Source organism: Mustela erminea, chromosome 9, assembly GCF_009829155.1.
Source record: "Mustela erminea isolate mMusErm1 chromosome 9, mMusErm1.Pri, whole genome shotgun sequence".
Taxonomy (NCBI): Eukaryota; Metazoa; Chordata; class Mammalia; order Carnivora; family Mustelidae; genus Mustela; species Mustela erminea.
The window spans coordinates 111,145,555-111,169,328 of NC_045622.1; the positions used below are offsets into that span (position 1 = coordinate 111,145,555).

The following is a 23,774-nucleotide window of genomic DNA, read 5'->3' on the forward strand; positions in this document are numbered from 1 at the left end:
TTAGATGGAGCAACTGGACCAGCCTCTGGCCCGACAGAAGGGAAACGGTGGGCTGAGACCTGCACCCAACCAAGTCGAACGTGGTCGGCCAATGGGGTTTTGGTTCTGGAAAGCGACCAAAACGGGAAGTGCCTGCAGCACGGCTTGTCTAGCCAAGCCCCGTGCATCTTCCTCTTGAAACCAGCAAGTGCCACAGAGACTTCCCCCTCCTCCAAGTCCCAGGACACGTGGTGCGTCCCCCTCGACTGCCGCACACGACCATGGGTGTCCTCCTGGCTGTAGTCCAGCCTTGCATGCCCTTGACCTCCAGGGCTGGCTGGCGCAGGGCTCAGAAGTCAGGCTGCTCCCGGGCGGACAGACGCTCCGAGCTCCGGTCCGCAGAGGCCGCTGGTGCTGACACTCACTTCTGCCGCGAGCTGCTCCCCGAGGAAGATGCGAGAGCAGAGCAGGCGCTTGTCCCCAGTTGTGTCCCTTTTCCATGCGGGACGTCCCCCTCCATCTGCTCCCTGCCACACCCGTGCCTGCCTTCTTGGGGCCATTTCCCACGGCCCCCGGACAGCGCTGTCGGAGCCGCACGCTGGCAGATCCTCCGCGGACGAAGTCAGCCGGCCGCCAGGCCGCAGATGGTCTGCGTCTCCAGGGGGCTTCCTGGTGTCTCCCCTGAACTCCCCAGGTCTTCGGGATTTCCTGATTGCCCCCACCCCTGCCACACGCCTCGTTATTCTTTATGAAAGCTGGAGTCCAGCACACGGCCGGCCATTCCAGGCCATCCGTCTCGTCCTCCTCTGCGCTGGGGCTGCCAACCTGCTCCTCACCCCTCCGGTGACGGTCCGGTGGTTCCCAGCCTGCCCCGAACAGATCCCTTCTTGACCACGATCTGGCTTCCAGGGGCTTGTCTCCAGGGCCGGGCTACATCTGTATCTGTCTCGCCCCCCCCCAATCTTTAGATAGCCAGCCTGGCGTCTGGCCCCCATTTCCTCCCCACTTTCCCCAAACGCCCCAACACTGACCCTCCTCAGCCAGAGGATCTCGGGATGTCTGAGTTTATCAAAGCAGATCCCAGCCGAACGACCCTCATGAGAACTTCCCTCCCTCCTCCCCCCCCCCCCCCCCCCCCCCACTCCTGAGAAGACCACCACCGACCAGGAGCAGGTGCCGGGACGTGCTGCTCATCCCGAGGTAGACATACAACAGCCCCATCTTCACAGCCGAACATCGTGTGAAGCCTCCACAGTCGTTCCCGCATGTCGCAAACGTAGGAGGGAGGCACCGCGTCCTTCCCCACTTTACAGACAAGGCAGCCGTGGCTCAGAGAGGTTCGGGGACGAGCTGAAGGTCACACAGCTGGCACGGGGCGGAGCAGGGTCTCTAGAGCCCTGCTCTCGCCTGAAAGGAGCCAAGTCCTGCCTGAGCACAGGGGAGGCCTGTCCTTTGCCCTTGGAGGGAGGACATGGGGTTCCTCCCTGGGCCCCTGGGACCTCTACTGAAATGTGCACGGTCCGGGGCAACCCTTCCACGCCAGCCGGACTTGGAGACTGAGGCCCACCTCCTGTCTTTCCCCTGTCCCTGGTGAGAAGTGGGACCGGAGCCTTCCTCCCGGAGCAGAGAGGAGGGCGGTTAGGATGGCACGTTGACGCCCCTGAAATGCCTCCCTGCCTGTTCCGGCCACCCGCGCCCGGCCAGCAGTCTGTTCCATTCACCCCACAGCACTGATGAGCGGTGGAAGTGATGTCCTCTCCCACATGTCCCTGGAGCCACCCCCTCCCCCTCATTAGAACGGGAACCCCGGGAGGGCAGGGTGCTGTCTGTCCTGCTGGCCATGCTCCCCCGGGGTCTGGAAAGGTGCTGGCACTGTGGGCACGCAGATTTCTTCTGTTGGTGACCTCGGGGAGGCCCCTGTCAGAGCCTTGGTCTGGCCCCAGAGCTTCCCTCCGCTGTGGGCATGGGGGCCACCGCGGCCTGCCACCTACCGAGGAGCCTCGGGCCAGTCAGAGCAGGGGCCCCTCCCTCAGGCCCCGACTTCTGTGTGCAAATGCGTGTGAGATCCATTTCCAAATCCACAGGGCCCAGGGCGTGAGTTTCACCTGTGGGGGCTGCACGACCCCCTCCTCCCCCCACCCCTCCCCTGCGAGCTTTGCTTGTCAGGCGCGAGGCCGGCAGGCGAAGGGGCTGGGAGTGCGAGCGGGAGCCGTGTTCAGGTCAGGTCTCGGTCCCGGCGCCTGTCCGGGTGTTCGTCTGGGGACCCGGGTGACCGAGGGAGGATACGTGTGGGGGTGCAGCGGCACGACAGCAGGACGGCCCCAAATGTGGGATGGCACTTCTTTGGAAATAGAACCTTCCAGATGTAATTGAGGCAAGGATGGAGGACAGGGCATCCTGGATTTGGGAGGGGGGCCCTAAGCCCAGTGATCGGCGTCCTTGTGAGAGACAGAAGGGGAGAGACAGAGGAGAAGAAAGTGTGATGTGAAGTCGGGGGCAGCCGCTGGAGGGGCGGGACCACAGCCCGGGACGCCGGAGCCCCGGAGGCTGAAAGACGCAGAAAGCGTCCTCCCCCCGGGCCTCCAGAGGGAGCGCAGCCCACCAGCACCTTGACTGAGGACTTCCGGGCTCCGGAACTGGGAGAGGACAAGTCTGCGTTGTCTAAGCTGCCCCGTGTGCGGGCATCTGCAGGGCAGCCTGGGACCCTCCTCCGGGAGGAGACGGCAGGAGGAAGGCTCTGCACTTGCACGGGCCGCCCAGAGAGACCTACGGGCGCTGGAGGCCGACGCCAGGCCCCCGAGCTCTGTCTGCCCACACCTCTCTGCAGGTGCCGGGGCCCTGTCCACAGAGAACCATGGCCAAGGCCGTGAGGGTTCCCCCAGGTCTTAAGCGGTTCCCGGGATGGCCAGCTTTGTGGCCTGCTGTCTGTGGCCTGTCGTGGCGGCTCCTCAGCAGGACAGTGGTGAGGAGGGGCACCCTCCTGAGTGAGAAGCAGGCAAGGCATCACCCTGACCTTCACGTGGGTCAATACTGACCTCGCTCCTCGTGCTGTCTGGGTCCAGCCTCGGTGGGCCCAGCACCGCCGTGTGTCCCAGATGCAGGGGGAGCTCTGGGCTGGGGACTCTGTGGCGGCAAATCCTTGCCCTCCTCCCAGGTGGCCCCTGCAGAGCCTCCTGGCCGTGGGGTGTCACAGGCTTTCCCAGGGGGCACATACATGTAGGCTCCATCCCCATCCCACTGGCCTCTGGAAATGACTTGGGGTCTCACGGAGGCCAGTGTGTGGGGCTGGGAGACAGGCAGCGCAATCGGGGAGCAGAGCTGGAGTCCCGAGGCCGGGACGAAGCACAGAACTCCCGCAGCCTCAGCTTCTCCATCTGTGAAGCGGGCTGTCACTCCGGACTGAGGGATGACTGCCTTGAGGCCGACACTGATGAAAACCACCTGTCCCGGCGACCGTGCTCACGGCTCCAAGTCCCGGTGTGTGCAGCGCTCAGAACGCCCGAATCAGCGTTTGCTACGGGGGCAAATGAGCAGGAGCCCCGCGCCTCCGGAACGCGCCCGCTTGCGCTGCCGGGCAGGAGTCGGCAGCCTCTCCGGCGGAAGCAGGGCCTGGCAGGGAGGCCCCGGGGCCGGGTGGGGGGCCCCTGCTTCCTGCCCGGCCAGGTTTCTGGAGGCCGCCTGCGCTCCGCGGCTCGCGGCCCCTCCTCCACCGTCCGTCATCAGGTCTCCCCTCCCTCTGCTTCCGACCCTCCTTCACCCTAACAAGGACCCCTGCGACCACACCGGGCCCACCCCATACGCCAGGATCATTTTCCGATCTTAAGGTCAGCTGACTCCCTGCAAGGTCCTCCAGGCAACCCCAACCCCCTCCGGCAGCTGCATGTTCACATCCCGGATGAGGGTGGGTGTGGGGGGCGGGGTCACTACTCGGCGACCACGCCCCCTCCCCGCCCCTCCGCCCCGCCCCCGGGAGACGGCGAGACAGACCGGGCGGGAGTACAGGCTGGGGGTGTTTTCACCAAACCTCGGGGATGAAGGAATGACTCATGCCATCCCGGGCGCTGCCCCGGTGGCAACGCCGAGGGCGGAGGAGCCCGTTGGCATGGGGACCGCGCAGGGAGCAGACAGGTAGGGCGGTGGCCCGCTTTGCGAGCCCCGCGGTGCAGGGGAGCAGGGGCTGGGGGGCAGCGTGACAAGCACGGTCAGGCGGGGGGCTCTGTGCGCACCTGCCCCGAGCGGCAGGAGGCCGGGCAGTGGTGTTGGCTGCTTGGGGCCATTTCGGTCAACAGCTTTGGCGCTGGGGCGTTTCTCTGCCTCTCAGGCATGCGGAGAAGCAGGAGTCAGGAAAGGCTGGAACCTGCGACGTGACACATCCCGCCGAGGCTGGTAGAGACTCGGCCTGCAAGGGCAGAGTCCGTCAGCCTCCCCGGGCAGGAACTGACTAGGGAAATGCAGCAGGGCTGAGAGGGGTCCTCCCGCAGACCTCCTCCTGCAGACCTGCCTGTGGCGCGGCCCAGGACACGCAGGGCTATGAGGTGTCAGGTCCTCACGGCCCTCCCACTGTGTCTCTCCGGGAGATACAGTCCTCGACCTGGGAGCAGTGAAGGGGTTTCCCGGATCGTTCGACTCCCCGCCCTGCGCAGCCCTCTTTGGTTTAAGAAGGGGTCCCCAACACAGTGACCCGAGGTGGGGGTGAGGAGAGCAGGTGTGTGCCTTGCAGAAGAAACACACCCTTTCTTGGTCTGGGCCTCAGGGCTCTTGGTTTTCTTGCAGAAACCCCCTCTCTGTGCTGCACACACAGGGCTCGGCTCACTGCAGGGTGTGGGTGCTGATGGCCACACGCCACCCGGATTTATAATAGGTTCTGGGCATGCTTAGGCTGAAATGGACGGGAAGCACGCCTGGGACATGGCAGGCACTGTCCCTCGGCCCTCGCCCCACGTCCCACGAGGGGTGGTTGCTTTTCCGTGTGGCAGACAGGAAACACGACCTTGGGACAGTGTGAGCCGAACCTCTCCAAGGGCGCTGGGTGAGGGTATGGGGCCCGGCAGCTGCGGCAGGAGGACCCCATCTGATGGAAGGACACCCTCGGGAGCACCGTGAGGTCCGGGGGGGATGGCAGTGCAGCTCCCAGACGCCTCCTGGGAGGGGACCAGCCAGGGAAGAGGGAGAGGAGGTCATCCCCGTACAGCGACGGGAGCTGGACACCACGGGGCAAGTGTAGGAGCAGGACCGCACGTGGGGTGCCCACTGTGGCCTCACATTGGCAGGGAAGGTCGCCTGGGCATTACAGCAACGCCGGCAGACACAGGCAGTCCCAAGAGTGGCCGCTCTGGGGCAGCAGGATGGGGGACATATGTATTCCCCATGCTCCCGTGTTCTCTGAAGGTCTCCGGACCGACAAGTGGGTGTGGACAGTTTTCTCAAAAGCCACTGACGGTGGAAGGAAGCGGACCCAGGAGGGAGGAAGCGGGTGGTGGCGCAGGAGAGGCGGCGCACGGAGCAAGAGCAAGGACGAAAGCAGCGCCCTCCGCCCTCCGCCCTCCGGTCTCGAGAGGGCCGGAGAGGGCCGGGGGTATGTGAACCTGCCCCAGGGCAGGGCCAGTCCTCCCCGGCTACGGGGCGGGGGTTGGGGTCACAGCACAGGCAAAAACCGCAGAGGGGGTGAGGCCAGACCTCAGAGGCAGAAGCAACAGGGCAACCGCAGGCTTGGTCCTGCCCCTCCACCCCGGCACCCCTGCCTCCCTCATGAGCTCCTCAGGTCTTTGGTGAACCTTCCCAGCGGGGTCCGCTTGACACAGCATCCCGCCCTCCCCCTCCACCGACCCCCACGAGTCTGTATCTGCCACCGAATGTGTCACCCCCCGCCTTCCCCGGTGTGTCTTGGCGTGTGTGGGGCCTTTCCTGCTCGTTCGCCCCTGTGCCCGCGTGCTGCAGGGGGGCCCCGGGGAGTCTCCAGACTGCAGAAATGACTGTCTGACAGTCCTGGAGGCCAGAAATCCGATATCCACTGTCCTTGGACCCAAATCAAGGCGATAGCAGGGTGCTGCTCCAGGGGCCCCGGGGAGGCTCCTCCCGGCCTCTTCTAGCTTCTGGGGCCCCAGGCGTCCCTCCCGTCTTTTCTGCCTCCGGGATCACGTGGCCGCTCCCGTTCACAGAATCTCCCTCCCTCCCTCCAAGGACAGCTGGGCGGGCGCGCAGGGCCCACCTGGATAAGCCAAGATAATCTCCCTATCTCAAGATCTCTAACTTAATCACGTCTGCAAAGACTTCCCCACTTTTTTTTTTCCCCATATAAGCTGATGTTCACGGGTTCCGGGGCATCGCGGAGGGGGGGAGCATTATTCAGCTGACGGGACACGCCCATCACTTAGAACAGAATCTTCCAACACTCGACACATAGTTTCTCAATGAATGCTTAAGAGAGGCACAACTGCCCTCCATGCTCCTCCCTCTAGGTACTGATGTCCCCCTCTCCCAGGGTCTTTACCCATCAACCCTGAAATGTGGGAAGCAGCTCTCAGAACCCGAAGTCACGTGTGGTCAATGACCCATGTCCTGGTTTTCTGAGATGGTCTGACTCGTTCTGTCATGCGTCCCCTACCAGGGAGGTGCAGGCCGTGCGGAGAAAGTGGAGGCAGGAGACAGGCACGCCCCAACCCCCACAACCTCAGGGTCCTTCTAGGAGGAGGCCCCAAACCTCCCTGCTTCAGCGTCCCCATCAAGAACCAGCAGCTCTGACTGTACCTAAGGGACAAGGGTGGGGAGACGTAAGGCATGTGTGATGTCAAGAGTGGTGACACTGTGTGTGGGAAGTTGAAATTAAGGACCCCAACCCTTTCTCAGTACACAACTCACGCCCCTGTCCTCAATCCTGGCCACGCCCCAACGGGGTCTTCCAGAGGACCCTGCCTTCCCACGCAAGAGACCCAGACACCTGGCAAAACAAAGTGATTCATGCACGGAAGGAGGCGCCACTTCGAGAACACGGAGCGAGAAAAGCTCCAGACCTCCCGCAGGACCCCAGATGCCCAAGCCCTCCACCAACCTTCGGCGCTCACTTCCCCTGCCTCCCGGCCCCGTTCCAGAACAGAGCTCTGCCCACCCCAGGGGCTCCCCTTCGCGTGTCCCCGAGCCCCTGCCCATCCTTCCTCCACAGCCCAACTGCAGGCCAGGAACCTGGGAACACGATGGCGCCATCTGCCATGCCAGGCTCCCGGCCACCGTGCCAGCCTCCACTTTGACCTTGACTCGTGGAGTCGGGCTGGAATCAGCACGTGCCCTGATGAGCAGAGACCCCGCGTGCTGGCTGGCAGCCACCCAGGGGGGCAGCCAGGGCTTCTGGAGCCGCTGGAACAACCCCCTGAGGCAGCAAGGGCAGGTCCCTCTAAGCTGCAGCCCCCAGAAGCCCCTGACAGCCTGTGTGTGAAGCCCCCGACGGGTGACTGGCCTTGCCTTCTGTCCCTGCCCTCCCTGCCCTGTGCCGCTGCACCCGGCTGCCCATGGCCAGCTCCTCAGACCAGACAGACCTTTAGCAAAAGGTGCCTTATTTTCTTTTTCAAAAAATTGAGGTGCAGTTCACAAAACATAAAGTTAACCATTTTTCAGGTGACCACTGCAGGGGCATGTACTGCTTTCTTAGCATTGTGCCACCACAATCCCTATGTAGTTCCGGAACATTCTTACCACCCTTGGAGGAGACCTCACCCCTGCCAAACAAGCACTCCCCCGTGGGATTATTCTTGAAGCTGCAAAGGAAGATCGGGTCCTCACTGAACATAGTATGTACAATGGAGTCATAAACTTGCGTCCATGTTAGCAAAGTCCCTTCAAGCCCAGGGAGACGGATGCTGAGAGCACCTGGCCTGGGCTCGAAGCTCAGCCCTCCCCTCTCTGTGCAGCTTCCTCCTCTGCGAAGTGGAGGGCACGAACGTGCCCCTACTTGTAGGGCTGGGATGAAAAGTGGGGCTGAGCAGAGCGTGCGGAATGACTCACGGTGCATGAGGAAGTGCCAGGCCTCAGTTTCCCCATCTGGGAACGGAGACAACAGTGCCCTCCCAGGAAGTGTGAGGTCCAGAAGCAAGAACCCCTAGGAAGTGTGCTGTGTGTAGTAGTTGCTCAATATGCTGGCCCTGGGTTGGGGGAGGGGCTCAGACAGATGGTGCCCAGGTGCCCTAGCGACCAGTCAGGGGAGGGAAGACTTGAAGGAGAGAGCCTCCCCTGTGGGCCTACTATGTGCGGGGCTCCATGGGTGCTCTGTGGGCAGTGAGCACAGTATCCCCAGGCAGGTGTGGATGAGGAGGGAGACTGAGGTCAGAGCGGGGAGGCTGCCTGCCCACATCTCCCAGCCCAGAGAGCCAGCGGCACCAGAGCTCAGACCCGGCAGTGCTCTGGGGCCACATGGCCAGCTCTCCACCAGGCTTTCGAGTCCACGCCTGGGACTGGCTCACAGTGCGACACAGGGGAGGCTGGACAAGCCCCCGAGATGGGCCTCCTGACTTCCTGCCTGGGACTCCCCAGGCAGCCTGGCTCTTGCCACGGGACGCGGCTGGGGTGGGGGGCTGGGTTGTGCGTACAGGGGCTCCGCTCAAGACACTCGGCTCCCGTGAACTGCTGTCTTCCCGCGCACTCCTGTGCTGGAGTCCTAGTAAGCCTGGTGGGGGCCGCGGGTCCCCGTGGAGGATGATATAGGACAGGGCTTGGCGCAGGGGTGAATGTGGGAACATGGTGGGCCAGCGGGCGGGCCCCCCGTGGGCAAGGGCACAGGGCATGGTCACAGTGACAGGCAGGACAGAGGGGCCTGGGACCAGGAGGTGGGGGTGCACTACACATCAAGGCCTGTGTCCAGGGTAAGTTGTGAGCATGAGAAATTCATATTTCAGAAATGCCACTCAGTGGGGTGGACCAGGAGGGGATGAAGCTGCTCAGCCGGGATCAGTCAGGGCCGAGCCGGGTTCAGGGAGATCCAGGGAGCATCCGAGCACGGCTGCAACGACAGGGGACGTGTCACCAAGAGGAAGGGCCAGGGGAGCTGATGGCACACGGGGCTGGCTGGCTGCTGGGAGAGGCCGGGGGCTGGCATTTAACAGCTGGCTGGGTCTGCTTTGGAAATGCCTGTGATGCACCCGAGGAGGTCAACGTGCTGGCCTGACCTCCTCCTCCCTTCTTCCCTCTCCCCTCCTCCCTCCCTCGCTTCCTTTCCTTTTCCTTCCATCATCCATCCGCCCATCCACCCACTCACCATTCCAACCATCCGCCCATCCGTCCGTCCATCCATCCATCCACCCATCCACCCACTCACCCATCCATCCATCCACCCATCCACCCACTCACCCACCCACCCACTCACCCATCCACCCACTCACCCATCCACCCATCCATCCGTCCGTCCATCCATCCATCCGCCCATCCACCCACTCACCCATCCATCCATCCGCCCATCCGTCCGTCCGTCCATCCATCCATCCGCCCATCCACCCACTCACCCATCCATCCATCCGCCCATCCACCCACTCACCCACCCACCCACTCACCCATCCATCCATCCACCCATCCACCCACTCACGCAGCAACCATTCACTCACTCACCTACCAACCATGCATCCATCCACCACCCATCCATCCATCTGTCTGTCATCCACCTGTCCACCCATTCACTTACCTCTCCGCTCACTCAGGCAACCATCCACCCATCCGCCCATCCGCCCATCCACCCATCCATCCATCCATCCATCCACCCGGCATCCATCCACCATCCATTCCCCCATCCATGACTCCCCCAACCCTGCATTCTCTGAGGCACCTGTGCCAGGGAAGAGGAGATAAGTCAGAGTCAGCTCTGTTCTGCCCTGGAGGAGACAGATATAGGAAGTAGGAGGTGGAGGGAGCAAAGACACAGCCACTTCCTGGCCACGCCCTCCTTGGGCCAGGTGACATTGAGTTGGGGGATCCAGTTGTTTCTCGCTTTGGCTTCTCCCAAGTTAGGCATCAAAGGCCCTCCTACCTCCTGGAGGAGGAGGGCTCAGAAGACCATGTCTTTGGCCAGAGGTGGGGAATCAACACGAAAATCTCCTGAAAGCCCAGTGACTACCAGGCACAGCCTTGGGAACACTTCCAGAACTGGCGTCCCCATATTCTCCTGGAATAGCACCCCCTTGGCATCCTGTGCCTGAACTCTGAATTTCAGGGTCTACAGTTTTGCTGAAAGTATGTCCATTCTTAGGTGACCATAGGCTGGTGCTTTGGGTGGTTGCAAGCAGAAGGTATAGAATTCTGTAACCAGAGTAAACCTTGGGGATGATATAGCCATTTTCCAGGTGGGGAAACTGAGGCTCATGCAGGCAGCTAGTGTCGGAACTGGGAACTGGGACCCTGGCATCTGAAATCACAGGCTTGGGTCTCATCAGGCTCAAAGCTGGTCCCTAGGACATCAGATTAGTCCACCTAATTACACGTTTGAGGACCAGCCCGAGCAGACTCTGAACCAGGGTTATGGGGTTGGAGAAGGTAGGAGGAAGGAGACTCGGATCGTGGCTTGGAGGGCGCTGGGGCTGGCTCGGGGCATCTCTTCCTGCCTCTGTGTTTCATGGCTCATGCTGGCAGCCTGGACTCAGACATGATCGGAGTATTCACACTGTGGACACCGGCAAATGGTATACACACCAGGGTGGAGAGAAGCAGGGGATCGAGAGAGGCCAGACACAGCATGGGGCACATGGGGGCAGAGGTAGCTTTTGGCAGCTAGCATTGTGGAAAACTTCACAGAACCCCGTAAGCCCTGTGCTTTGGCGGCTGAGTAGCTTGGGCATTTGGGGAGGCAGCAGACCCATGTGCAGGCTTCAGTGGGGAACGAGTCCTGGGGGCTGCATGGGGGCTTGGCTGGCCCCGACCTGGAGGAGTGCCTGGAATGCCAGCCTCGTCCTGCTGCTTTGCCACCCTCCCCACCCATCCGCCTGTGCTACCCCCAACCCACACACCCACTCGCCACCTGGGAATGTACTAAATGTGGTCCGAGGGGGCTCTGAACCAGGAGCCTCCCTGTGGAAGGGACTCTGCTTCTAGCCTCCACATAGGGCCACTGGATCCAGAATAAAGGTGCCAGGGCCTCCTGCCTCGTCCTGCCGAAAAGGGTGAAGTGAGAACGAGTGCCCTCCGTGACCCTCGGCTTCTGCTTAGAGCCACGTGTCCCTGGGACCAGCAAGGTCCAAAGCCTCCCATTCAATCGCTTTACGCTACTGAAGTGTGGGGGACAATGGCTGTGGTGAAGCCAGACTACAATTAAGTCCTGGAGAAGGAGGCGCCCTCCCTTGGGCCAGCCAAGCCAGCAGCTCCTATGTCCTGAGGGGCTCAGAACCAGGGTATACCCACGACATATACAAGGTGCCTGGAGTCTGCAACATCATCTGTTAAATCTGATTCTCAAAGCTCCATGTTGGAGTCTGAATCACAGATTTTGATTTTCAGACACCAGGAGTAGAGTGAATGGTCTTTTCTATAACCCCCCCCCCACCACCACCACCAATCGCATCCTCCACTTTCTCCACCCAGCCTGGCCCCAGCATTCCTGGGACCTGTTCCTCTCACCACTGCTTCCTCACCTGGGCATCTGTGCACAAGTTTCAATTTGGATCTTACTACATGTCCCATGATTTGAACAAGAGCTCCATCTGTTTGCTTTTGAGTTCCTGGGGTAAGAGGGGCAAGGGACAGGACTCCAGGCTTCTCTCTTTGTGGCATTTGACCTGAAGGAACATGCAGTCAGCTTGGACTCTGCTTTGAGAGCAGCTCTTGGCAGAGAACTGTCCATTCACAGCTGCCTGCTTGTTACCAAAGATATCCAGAAACCACTTCTCTCAGCTTTAGAAGCTCACCCATCGTTGAAAGGAAAGGCTCTTGGAACATAACAATGTGACTGTCAAAATAATAACTTACACAGACAAGTTAAAAGTGGAGTGAATCTCCCAGAATATAGAGCAAAAAGGTAAAGGGACAGGAATATGAGAAAGAATGAGGGGCAGGTGGAAGGGACTCAAACGGGCTGATGAGAAATCTAGAAAGATGGAACTGAGACAGGAAGTGAGGGCATTTTCAAGGAAATAATAAAAGCACATTCTTAAAGTTGAAACTGCTTCAGTCTGAAGGAGCCCCCAGGAAAGTGAACATGATGAATAAAGAAGAGGCTTATACCCAGACCCATCATCATGACATTTCAGAATATTCGAGAGAAGTAGATACACTGAAGTTCTTACAAAGTTTTGGAAACGAAAACAAATGATAACGTATGCCACAGTGAGGATCAGACAGTGCCATAACCTCTCACCAGCAGTGGGCAGGAGCAAAATCACAGTGAGGTGGTGCCTTATCAGTTTAGATGGGAAACTATTTTGAATTTTGAATTGAGAATTCTACAACACTGAGCACATTTGAAAACCAGAGATCTTTCAGACATGGAAGTCGACATGTAGAAGACCTGGAGGTCTCCTACTGAGGTTGTTACTTGAGTATCTGTTGCAGGAGAACAAGGCTAAAGAAAAACCTCACTTGCCCAGTAGTTCAGTGAAGGTAAATATCAGAATGATAATCATGCCCTGGGAACTCGGGGAGGGGGTCCAAATGGGAGGAGAGAGCCCTGACAAGAATGAGATGGGTGCTGGTGATACCGAAGAAGCAGGAAGATATTTCAGTGGCACACTGAAATAACAATTTCACTTCCAAAAAAAAAAAAAAAAAAAGGCAATCGGAAACTCCAGGAAAAAACAAGAGCTTCATGTGAAAATCATGATCCTAATATTAAGCTAAACTTTGGCATTACTTTGAACGGCTGATGGAGTTGAATAAAGAATCCAATGGGCTCTCATATTAGAAAGCCTCTTCCTGTGGGTCTATAAAGAGGAACTACAGTCCTAGCCTTATACTTGGAAATGATGTAAACAGTTATAGTATCATGATAATTTAATGCTCTCCGCTGTTTTTTTTTTTTTTTTAACTTTTGACTCCAGTTTATAGACAGAATCTCAAAGACTTTTACAGCAAAGAATTAGTGATGCTTTATGTTGTTAAATTAAGAAATAAAAGGATAAGTCACAGAGTTAGGGAGGTAATCATCAGAAGACCAAAGCAAAACAAGTGAAAAGGTATCAACTCACATCTGAATGGGTGTGAATGGCTACTGTCAAAATACACAAGAGATGATCTAACTAATCTAACAATAGATAATCCAGCTAGAGGTAATTCTACCGAGATAACTAGTCAGAATGGTTACTGTCTAGAAGGCAAGAGATAACTCGTGTTGATAAGGACATGAAGAAATTGGAACCCTTGCGCACTGTTGCTGGGAATGTAAACAGGTACAGCCACTATGGAGAACAGTACGGAGGGGCACGGAGAAAAGGTAAACAGAACTGACAGAGGATCCAACAACGCTATTTCTGGGTATTTAGCCAAAGATAAATGAAAACACTAACTCAAAAAGATTTCTGCTCCCCATCTTCAATGCAGCATTATTCACAACAGCTGGGATGCGGAAACCAGCTAGGTGTCCGCTGATAGGCGAATGAATGGATAAAGAAGTGGTGTAGGTACACCTGGAATATTATTCAGCCATAAAAGGAAATGAAATTCTATCATTTCCAACAACAGAATAAACTCTGAAGGCATTAGGTTAGGCGAGAAAAGTTGGAGTACGACAAACGCCGTATTATTTCACTTATAGGTAGAAGAAAGCAAAACAAATGAATGAGTGAAAAAAAACTCGTTGACATAGAGAACATACACAGAGGGTCTGGCGGTTGCCAGGAGCGGAGGATGGGGGCGTGGATGAAATGGGGGTAGCTGGCCGAAAGGTATGAACTCTCAGCCATAAGGGAAAGAAATCAATCCCAGGGATGTCTCGGACAACAGGGGGACCAGGGTTAATAATCCCATGTCATATACTTGAAATTTGCTGGGATACTACATCTGAAACTTCTCGTCGTAAAAGACAAAATTTGTAACCATGTGAGGTGACAGATGTTAACTAGACTCATCACGGTGGTCCCTTTGCCGTTTGAACAAATGTCAAATCATTATGCTCAACACCTGAAAGTAATGGGATGTCGCACGTTGATTGTATCTCAGTAAAAAAAGAGAAGAAGAGAATAACGGGTAATCACAGAGGTAGGACGGTAATCCTCTGAAGAATGAAGCCAAATGAGTACAAAGTGGTCCCTCCGCCAAGCAGACGGCAGGGGTGGGAGACGTGGTTTCCTTGCATTCCTAGCCGTGTCTGTGTGGTTGGTTAGATTAATAACTAATTTTCCTACGTAACGAATGTCCTATTGGTATCAAAATTTGTGAAAGCGGGAGAAGCTTTACCCCGACAATGATGAAGGGCAGGTGTCCTGGGGCAGTCATGGGGTGTGGACAAAATGCTGCGGGCCGACCTTGGGAAGCAGAGGGAGGATGGGGAGGAGGGCAGGACTCCCCAGATCCTCGTGATGGACTGAACGCGGGAGGGGACAGGACCCGGGTCTCGCACTCTGGGCACCAGGCGTGCTGTTCATCACGATGGTGACGGCAGAGGACAACATTTTTTTAGGGGAAACCATTGGGACGCGTTCTCCAGGGCCATGACTCACTGGGCTGGTGATCTGGCTCTGGCTGTCTTATGCGTGCCTGTGGTTCCCCGGGGGCAGCCTGACGGCGGGGCCGGCATGCACGGGGGTGCTGGCTTCTTACATTGCCTGTGCCAGGGGATTTATCCCTCTCTTTCTGGTTCTCCAAAAATTTACAAATTGGTATATACTTGTAAAAAAAAGAAAAATACAGAGACATAGGGAAGAAACAGCAAAATTGCCTTGGTCCCTATCCCAAAGGAGCTGTCCTGAGCACTTCACTACTAATCACCAGGCCCAGCCATCGCTTAACAGGAGAGAGAGAGAGGAAAAAAACTCCCCAAAACCAAAAAAACAGAGTATGTTGTCCTACGAATCCAGTCAGTGAACATGCTCAGGGGATTGATGCCTTTTTTTCTAAAGTCTAAGGAATCATAAAGAACCACAGAAATATGAAATAATGACGGAGAAAGAGCGGGGGGAAGTCAGTGTTTCTTGCCATTCAGTTCTTACTACCTACACGCCGAGGCAGTCTTCTGGAACACAAAGTTAGGGTTTCAAAGGAAAGCCAGCTACCCACACATGCCGTCCGCAATTCAGCTTCCCTCACGGTTTACAGGGCGCATGCCTCTAGGCTGCGAGCACTAGACGTCCATCTCCCCCACGCATCCTGTCTTGACCGCCACCGGGCACACGGCCGGAGCTGCTCGTAGGGGCACGACTTCGCAAACCAGGTTGGGGTTTCGGGGACTGAGGCACGGAGATGGACGGCGAGTGGCCCAAGGTCATGCAGGGTGTTTGCTGGAAAGTCAGAGGAAAAACCCTAGCACGTTCTCTTTTCAGGGGCCTTACAAGGCTTCGGAAGATACGCACGTACTCGGCCACATTTAGAGTCTGTCTCTGGGAAGATCCTCCGGAGACGGGCAGCGGGCTTCTGTCTGGGGAGGAGTGGGGCCCGCGAGGTGAGGATGAGGGGGGACCTACTCGCGTGCTGAACCTGCACTTTCTGCATTTCTTATGCACGCAAATATATTTCCAGCTGCCAATTTAAAAACGCACACAATTGGACGATGAGGTCAAAGCCACGAAAGCAAGCAGCTATGGCGCGCGGACGTCCGACTGGCCAACGGGCATGATTTGCCATGCTTCTAATCCCGTGGGTCTCACTAAGGAAGAGGAATGACAGCCCATCCCATTCTTAGATGCCTTCCCGCGCGGTGCTTCTGAACGCAGTCCTTTTGGGAGGGGCCAAAGGGGCAGGTGCAGTGAGAGGTTCCGAGAGGAATTTGCTGACAACAGGGAACAGGAACAGCGTCCACTCCCCTCTGGTGCTCCTCCCTGGAAAACCCCAGAGATGGACAGCCCTCCTCACTCCCCACACACCCCAGGAGCAGCGCCTTGGTGGGTCTTGTCCCTTCTAACTACACTTTAGACCTGGAAGCCATCTACCTGTCTATCCCTACCTCTCCACCAGCCCAGACCATTACCACTGCCTGGCCAGGAAGACGGCAATGATGTCACAACTGGGCTCCATTCTTCCTTCTGTCTGTTTTCCTCCAGCAAGGTCACCCAAACCATGTCACCCTTCTGCATAAAGCCTCTAGTATTCCCACTGCACGATGGGAGTAAATCCACTCGCTTTCCATAGAACACAAAGTCCTTCTGTGGTATCATCCTGTCTGCTCCCTTCCACGCCACTGTTGCTTCTGTGTGGTAACTTCTCTTTTGACCTCAGGGCCTTTGCATACACTGGACTTTCTGAAGAGGGCTGATTCTCCCCAACTGTCAGGTTTCAAATCAAAAGTCACTTTGTCACAGAGACTTCCCCTGGCTCCCTATCTAAAGCTGGCCTGCCCCACCCTGCACAAGAGACTGTACGAAGGTACTGCTGATTTGGTCCATAGCGTTAACCACTAAGTGGGATTCTCTAGTTTATTTATTTATAAACTTTGCTATTTTCACTATTTAGGTTTTAATCTACATGAGGTCAGAGACTGTGGTGGTCTTGTTTACCACCACATCCACAGCTCCCTGAATATTCAGGTTTTGATGTGTATTGGTTAAATAGATGGATGGGGGGGTAGATGGTTGGCTGGCTGGTAGAGTTGGTAGACGGCTGAGTGGCTGGTTGGTGGGTGAGTGGGCAGATAATTGGATGGCTATTTGGGTGGGTAGATGGTTGGTTGGTTGGATGAGTTGGTAGACGGCTGAATGGCTGGTTGGTGGGTGAGTGGGTAGATAATTGGATGGCTGGTTGGGTGGGTAGATGGTTGGTTGGTTGGATGAGTTGGTAGACGGCTGAATGGCTGGTTGGTGGGTGAGTGGGTAGATAATTGGATGGCTGGTTGGGTGGGTAGATGGTTGGTTGGTTGGATGAGTTGGTAGACGGCTGAATGGCTGGTTGGTGGGTGAGTGGGTAGATAATTGGATGGCTGGTTGGGTGGGTAGATGGTTGGTTGGTTGGATGAGTTGGTAGACAGCTGAATGGCTGGTTGGTGGGTGAGCGGGCAGGTGACTGGACGGCTGGTTGGGTGGGTAGATGGTTGGTTGGTTGGATGAGTTGGTAGACGGCTGAATGGCTGGTTGGTGGGTGAGTGGGAAGATAACTGGATGGCTGATTGGGTGGGTAGATGGTTGGTTGGTTGGTAGAGTTGGTAGACGGCTGAGTGGCTGGTTGGTGGGTGAGTGGGCAGGTGACTGGATGGCTGGTTGGGTGGGTAGACAGATGAATGGGGTGGATTCCACCTAGAGTGAGAGCCTGGGGCCTCCCCTTCCTCTCCCAGGTAGGCTTCTGGATGCCCTGCGCTCATGAGGTTGGAGATCTGATTTAAAGCTAATGGAAACTTGATTCTCCTGGACCCTGTGTTGAGGAATGTTTTTAAAACCAACACTGAAATATTTGTAGGGTCCTGTGTAGAAACAGCCCCAGGTTCTCTGCTCTCTGACCTTGGTCGTGTGCCCACATTTCTAGACGCTTCCATCATGTGCAGGTTGGGTGGGTGGAGGGGAATCCTGAGGGGAGACTCAGCCATAGTAACCGGACACATTCAACAATCCATGGGTGTGTTTTGGTCAGACCACTCCTCGGCTCTGCGTCCCCGAGCAAAGCTTTTGACACAAGAGAGGGTGGGGATGGAAAACTGCCTCCTGTTAGATTCAGAAACCGTCTACACTGAGTCTCGCTTCCTCCTGTGTGATCTTTAATGACCCTTGCATCCGCAGCGGCCCGGCCTCCGCCGTGAGCTGCCCCCCAGACTGTCGCCCCTCCCCCGCCCCCAGGCCTATCCTGGGTAAGTGGCCTGGGTGCTGGCACGCCACCCAGGTCTCTGTGGCTCACCAGGCTGCGTCTGGCAGGAATTCTGAAGTGGGCTGACGAATGGCTGGTCCACACAGTAACACGTGCGCCCTCGGCCAGGACCCAGCCTCACCCCAACACCCACTCAAGAGCCACACAGTCCCACCAGCCGCCTGGGCCGTGATGGCGGGTGGCGCCACATGTTCTCTCGCCCCTGCCGAGTGCGCTGTCCAGAAGGGGTCTGTGCTGGGAGGCGGTGGCTGATCCCTGCACCCCGTGTGGAAAAGCCCAGATGCCATAACCCGGGTAACATCAGCATCCATCCGCCCGACACCCCAGCAGGCGGTGGTTCGGTCTCGGCCCTTTTCCCCCAAACCCAGCCCTGTTCCGTGGCTGGCCCTGGGCAATCACACCTTCACTGTGGGACGGAGGGGGCTGTGGGCACGGGTCCCGTACTGCAGGCCACCGGGCCTCACACGCCGGCGCAGGCCCCCGTGTGGCCGAGGGGTGGGTCCTTAGTGTCACCTTCCTTCCTCCAGCGCACCGTTCTCCTGTGAAGCGGCAACGACACCCACTTCCAGGGTCCCTGGAGGGTAAGCAGGCAGCCGGGATCAAAGCAAGGCGATTTGGGCGCACAGCAGGAGGCTCGTAAACGGCGCTGTGATTCCTCTCATCCCCTGGGCAGTGGGAGCCCGCAGCGCGTCTGACTCCCCGCCCTGGGAAAGTGGGGGGCACTCCTGAGCCACAGTCAAGGCCAGAGCTTTTCTCATTTGCTTAGAAGCTGCCCCTTGACCTGGATGTGGCTGGATGTCCCTCTTCTCTGTGGTCCCAGGCCCTGGTACCAAACCAGTGGTCGGGAACCTATGAAACCTAAGTCTTCATCTGGGCACCAAATCACAGGGAGGCAGAGCCGGCAGGGATCGCCCAGGTCACCCGTCCAACTTTCTAAGACATTCTGGCAAAAGAACGCCCAGACTGCTTGGCTCCCTGCAACAACGGGGAGCTCATCCCCTCTCGAGAGAAGTCTGTTCTCTCTCTGAAGAGTAACAATGGTTCTGCCCTCCTTCCATGGGCCCAAACAGCCACGCCTGGCCCCGGCGCATTCTGGTCTTGCCACATGGCAGGCAACCCGGCCAGCCCGGCCCCGTGGTCTTCTCTTTCCCTGGCTCCCAATCAGCTCAGGCCCTTCCACAGTTCCTCTCTGCAGAAGCTGCCTGTTTCCAATGCTGAGGGTTTGTGCAACACCCAGCTTCATGCACACGGATGGACCCTGGGCAGCCTGGGGCAGCTCTCTGCCGGCAACCGATCTCGGGGGGCGAGAACTCTGCCTAAAGCCACAGCCTGCGGGCGGGCCGTGCGGTCACGGGCTCCTCCCCAGAAGCCCCACTCCCAGGCCGGATGGCCTTCCACGTAACCATGGCGACAGCTCGGGGCCTCCTCGGGGCCTCGGGCGCACCCTCCTTCCTAGAACGGAAGCAAAGCACGACAGGCTCACTGGCAGTGACCACGTGGTGCGGGTCTGCTCTGCCAGGCAGCCTCCTGCTGCTGCGGAAACCCCTCATCTGACCCTAACAGAGACACGTCAGGAGAAGCCCGGGTCAGGTATGGCTCCCTGGAAGCCCCTGGGCGTTCTCTTTGTTGGCCCTGCTGGTGCCAAGCCAAGATCGCCCGCTTGAACATTCAAAGTCAGAAAGCCAGCGATGTTTGTAAGATCTGGAAAGTCGGCCACGCCCCTTAGGAGGGGACAACCCAGCCCCTCTGCTGGGCCTGGGATTCCTGTCCTAACACCTCTTGTGGGTGACAGAGGGGTGGCTGGGAGAGGGCAGCACTAATAGCCATTGCACGGCTACACAGACACCCAGAGAGCTGGAAAGCAGCCCTCGTGGCAGGGTGTCCGCAGCGGCTTCATTCGCAGGAGCCAGAAGGCGGAAGCCACCCAGACACCCCCCCACGGAGGAACGGGCAAGCGAAACCTGGCCGACACAGCCGATGGAGTGTTCTCCCCCCTTAGAAAGGCAGGACACTCTGACACCGGCTACCACATGGACGGACCCAGAGGACGCCGTGCGGATGAGATAGACCGGTCACAGGAAGCATCAGTGCCGTGTGATTCCACTTCTATGAGGGCCCCGGGGTCACGAGATTCAGAGAGAGAGTGGACGGTGGGCACTGGGGCTGGCGGAGGGATGGGGGTTGGTGTCGCAGGGGAACAGAGGTGGGTAGGGGGTGCCGGGGCCAGCAGAGGGCTGAGGGTCGGTGTCTCGGGGGGATAGAGGGTGAACGGTGGGTGCCAGGGCTGGGAGAGAGATCGGGGGTGGTGTCTCAGGGGGACAGAGTGGATGGTGGGTACCGGGCCAGGGGAGGGACGGGGGTCGGCGTCTCGGGGGGACAGAGTGTGGACGGTGGGCACCGGAGCCGGGGGAGGGCTGGGGTCAGTGTCTCAGGGGGACAGAGAGTGGCTGGGGGGCTCTGGGGCTGGGGGAGGGATGGGGGTCGGTGTCTCAGGGGGACAGAGATTCAGTCTGAGAAGATGAAGAGTTCTGGAGACAGATGGGGGGGACAGCCGCAGAGCTACGTGAATGTACCTAATGGCACAGACCTGTGCCCCTTCAAATGGTCGAGATGGTAAATTGTACGTATGTATTTTATTACAATAAAAAGTTGAGATAAAAGGAGGTGCTGATACCTGCTAAAAATGGATGAACCTTGTAGCCATGATTCTAAGTAAGGAAGCTACACACGAAGGGTCTCGGGTCGCTTGACTCCATTTCCAGGAAACGCGCAGGGAGCCGGCTGGTGGTTTGGGGCCGGGGCAGCCAGCATGGGCAGGCCTGCCGGACAGCTGGGAGCTCTGGGAGCTCCCTTTCGGGTGGATGGAAGCGATCTGGAGCTAGACCGGGGCCGGTTCCCCAGTACGTGAAGGCACCAGCATCACCACCGCGCAGCTGGAAATGGCAATTAGGTGACGTGAATTTAGCTCAGGAGAAGCAGCCGAAGGCGGGCAGGCTGGGTCCCTCTCAGGCAGCCGAGAGCGAGGAGACGGCGTGGGCTGCTCACCACAGACTGGGGGGCCCCGGGGCGGGGGGCAGAGGGTCCAGACCCTGCCCCAGCCCCAGCCTAATGGAGGAGATGGTTTGGTGGGCTTCTCAGAAGGGGCCGCAGGGACGGCCGCCAGCAGGGCTGGGAGCGGGACCTTCCCTTTCCGACGGGTCAGACAGCCAGAGTCTCTTCCCTTTCCCGGCGTCGCAAACTAACTCTCACCAAGGCCACCATCCACTAAGGCTCCTTCTCCACACCATTCTGGCCCCCGGAGGGGGACTCGTGTTCATGACAGAAACGGGGGTAGAGGAACTCGGCGCGCGAGGACAGTACGGGCCTGAGAGGCGGAAGTGGCAGCAGGGACACTGGCTGGAAATGCAGCTCGTTTCTGAGCTGTCCGTCCCCTCGCCCTGCCTCGGGCTGTCTGGGAGTTACAAGGAGGAGGCATGAGAGACCCGAGCACGACGTGTGCATCTGTAGTCTGCGGGGAAGCTGGAGCCCGTGCCCCGTGTCGCATCGCCAAAGGTACGTGGCTCTCCGCGCGCACCGAACACGCCCCCTTTGGAGTGGCAGCCCAGCAGCAAGCCCGCCGCGCTCAACGGCCCCACCGGCTTGGTGGCACGCCTTTCACGGGCGAGGAGCCTTTCCGTACACAGACTTCAACGTGAAGGCAGAAGGGAGAGCAAAAATGCAGATGACAGGGCCCCAGAGCCCCGGCGTCCTGAAGATTCGCACGGCCGGATGCTGTCATCTCTGACGTCCGCGCTGCTCCCCGCCCCCACACCAGGCCCGGTCTTCCCGCTCCGGGGCGGCCCCCAGGGACGCTCCAGCCCAGCCCCAAACCCCGGGCAGCGCAGAGACCGCACCTCGGGCAGGTTCTCTGGAAGACGGTGGCTTCGGTAACATGGCCCACGTGCAGGGGGTCCCGGTGGCCACAGCAAGCGAAATAGCCCGGGGGGTCCGAGGCTCCACGCGAGGGAGCCCAGTGCTTTCGCGGTGCATCTGAGCCCCTCTGCCCAGAGAAAGAGCCTCGTCTTACCTGGTGGCATCGAAGCTGTCGTAGGAGCCGACCGTGTAGTGCCGGAAGAGCTTCTTACTGCGGTCCGCGCGGGTTTCTGTCCAGAGAGGGAAGAGAAACACCGTTTAGAAAAGTCACGGTCCCCAGACGCAGAAACCCAGCGAGGCCGGCCGGGCCTCTCATTGCTCTGACCTACGAAGCGCGAGACCCGCTCTCTGGGGAAAGACCTGGGGGAGGAGAGGACTCGTCCTGGGAGCTCTGACTGTGAGGAAGGCCTGTGAGCCTCAGGGCCGGCTTCTGGAGTCAGGAGCTCCACTCCGAAACGGAGGCAGAGTCCTGGGTCTGGGAGGGAGCGGCGCGGGGGGGGGGGGGGGCACTCTGCAAAGAAGACAGCCCCGTGCTGTAAGCTGGAAGGGCAGCGAGACTTTGGCACAGGGAACTTTCCAGAAAGGTATTTTCAAGTGCTGCCAGGCCTCCCAGCAAACCCGAAGACGGCTGCTTTCGGGAGAAGGCTTATTGTTCCTTTTCCGGTGAGAGCTGCTTTTCCTAGAGAACAAACAAACAAAGCCCAGAAGGTGATTCACGTTCCTAAGGAAGCCCCTGCCGGCTTCTCTTACTCCGCGGGGCTGGACGGAAACCTGACGGGATGAGACACGAGCGCCGCAACTGCACTGAGCGGGCGGCTCAGGGCCGGAGGGAGAGACCCACCGCCAGGCGAGTACAAGGAACTCGGAGGCTCCGTGATTCACTGCCCAGGTATGTCCTGGACAGTTGGCTTCCTAATCCCGCAGAAAACACGGACAGACCACGCAGCTGGCTTCAGGAATACAGCTCAAAACCTCACGGAACTTCTTTAACCCTTTCTGTGCTCAATCCACATACCCAGGTGACCGTGCTTGTATCCAAAGCCCCAAACACACAATTTTGGCTCAAAAGCGAGCACACACAAGCACACTGAGAAGGTCAGCACAGTCTTCCTAGGCTCCTTTTATGCCGGGAGGCAGCTAGTTCAACAAAAACGCACGCTCGCTTGCTATGCTAGTATGGAGTTGCCTTTGGGGGATGTGAGGAGTGGATTCCAACCCAGGACTACATTTCCCAGCTCCCCTTGCACCCTGGCAGAGTCACATGGCCACTTCCCACCAATGGAATGTGAGCCATGGAAGATTCCATTGCGAGGATGGGGGGGGCTCTCCCAAGCTTGGCTGCTGCGGAAGTCAGTGTGCTCCCCTACCCTCTCTGCAGCTCTGCCCAGCTCAGAGCTAGGATTCCCAGGCCTGACCGGATGGAGGAACCCTCTAGGGTTCCCACAAGATGCCCTGGTCTCCGCATGTGGAACTGTTGAAGCGAGCAACAATTCTATTCCTCATGCTACCCGTGAGGGACTCACTGGTGCGGCAGTTAACACTGTCTGCACGGATGGGCAGGCCGGGCCCTCTGCGACCTGACCCCCCCCCCCCCCCCCCCAGGCTTCCCACCCCTTTCCCATCCCTAACACCGACACTCACAACAACACAAAGTGTCTGATTCTGTGAACAGCAGCGTCATCGTCACCATTGTCATTGCAAACACTAATTGAGCGCTTACTGTCTACTAGGCCCTGTTCCAAGTGCTGTTCCTGTATTCCCTTCCTGGACCCTCAGGACCCCTGCAGAGGGGGTGTGCGTGGCTTGGCAGGCTCGGTCACATCCAGCCACCTCTCCCGTCCCCCAGCCCTGCTCAGGACCCTGGGGTTCCCCTCCCCGCTCCGCCCCGTGGACTTGGCCTCCCTCTCTCTGCGCTCTATGTGTCTCTCCTGTACCATCATAAACATTTACAGAGTCGTTCCCGTGTGCTACGGTCCGGTCATCTG

The 23,774-nt window shown here is 58.4% G+C and overlaps 1 protein-coding gene across 2 annotated transcripts in view; it reads right to left on the bottom strand.

Annotated features, from left to right (window-relative positions):
* The window catches only part of SHANK2 (SH3 and multiple ankyrin repeat domains 2), a 459,921-nt gene that overhangs the window by 156,394 nt on the left and 279,753 nt on the right, over nucleotides 1-23,774 (bottom strand). For both annotated transcript variants that reach the window (XM_032360192.1, XM_032360193.1), the window contains one exon: nucleotides 21,944-22,019. In XM_032360192.1, coding sequence (XP_032216083.1) covers nucleotides 21,944-22,019 — 76 coding nt within the window. The remainder of the gene's footprint in view (nucleotides 1-21,943; nucleotides 22,020-23,774) is intronic.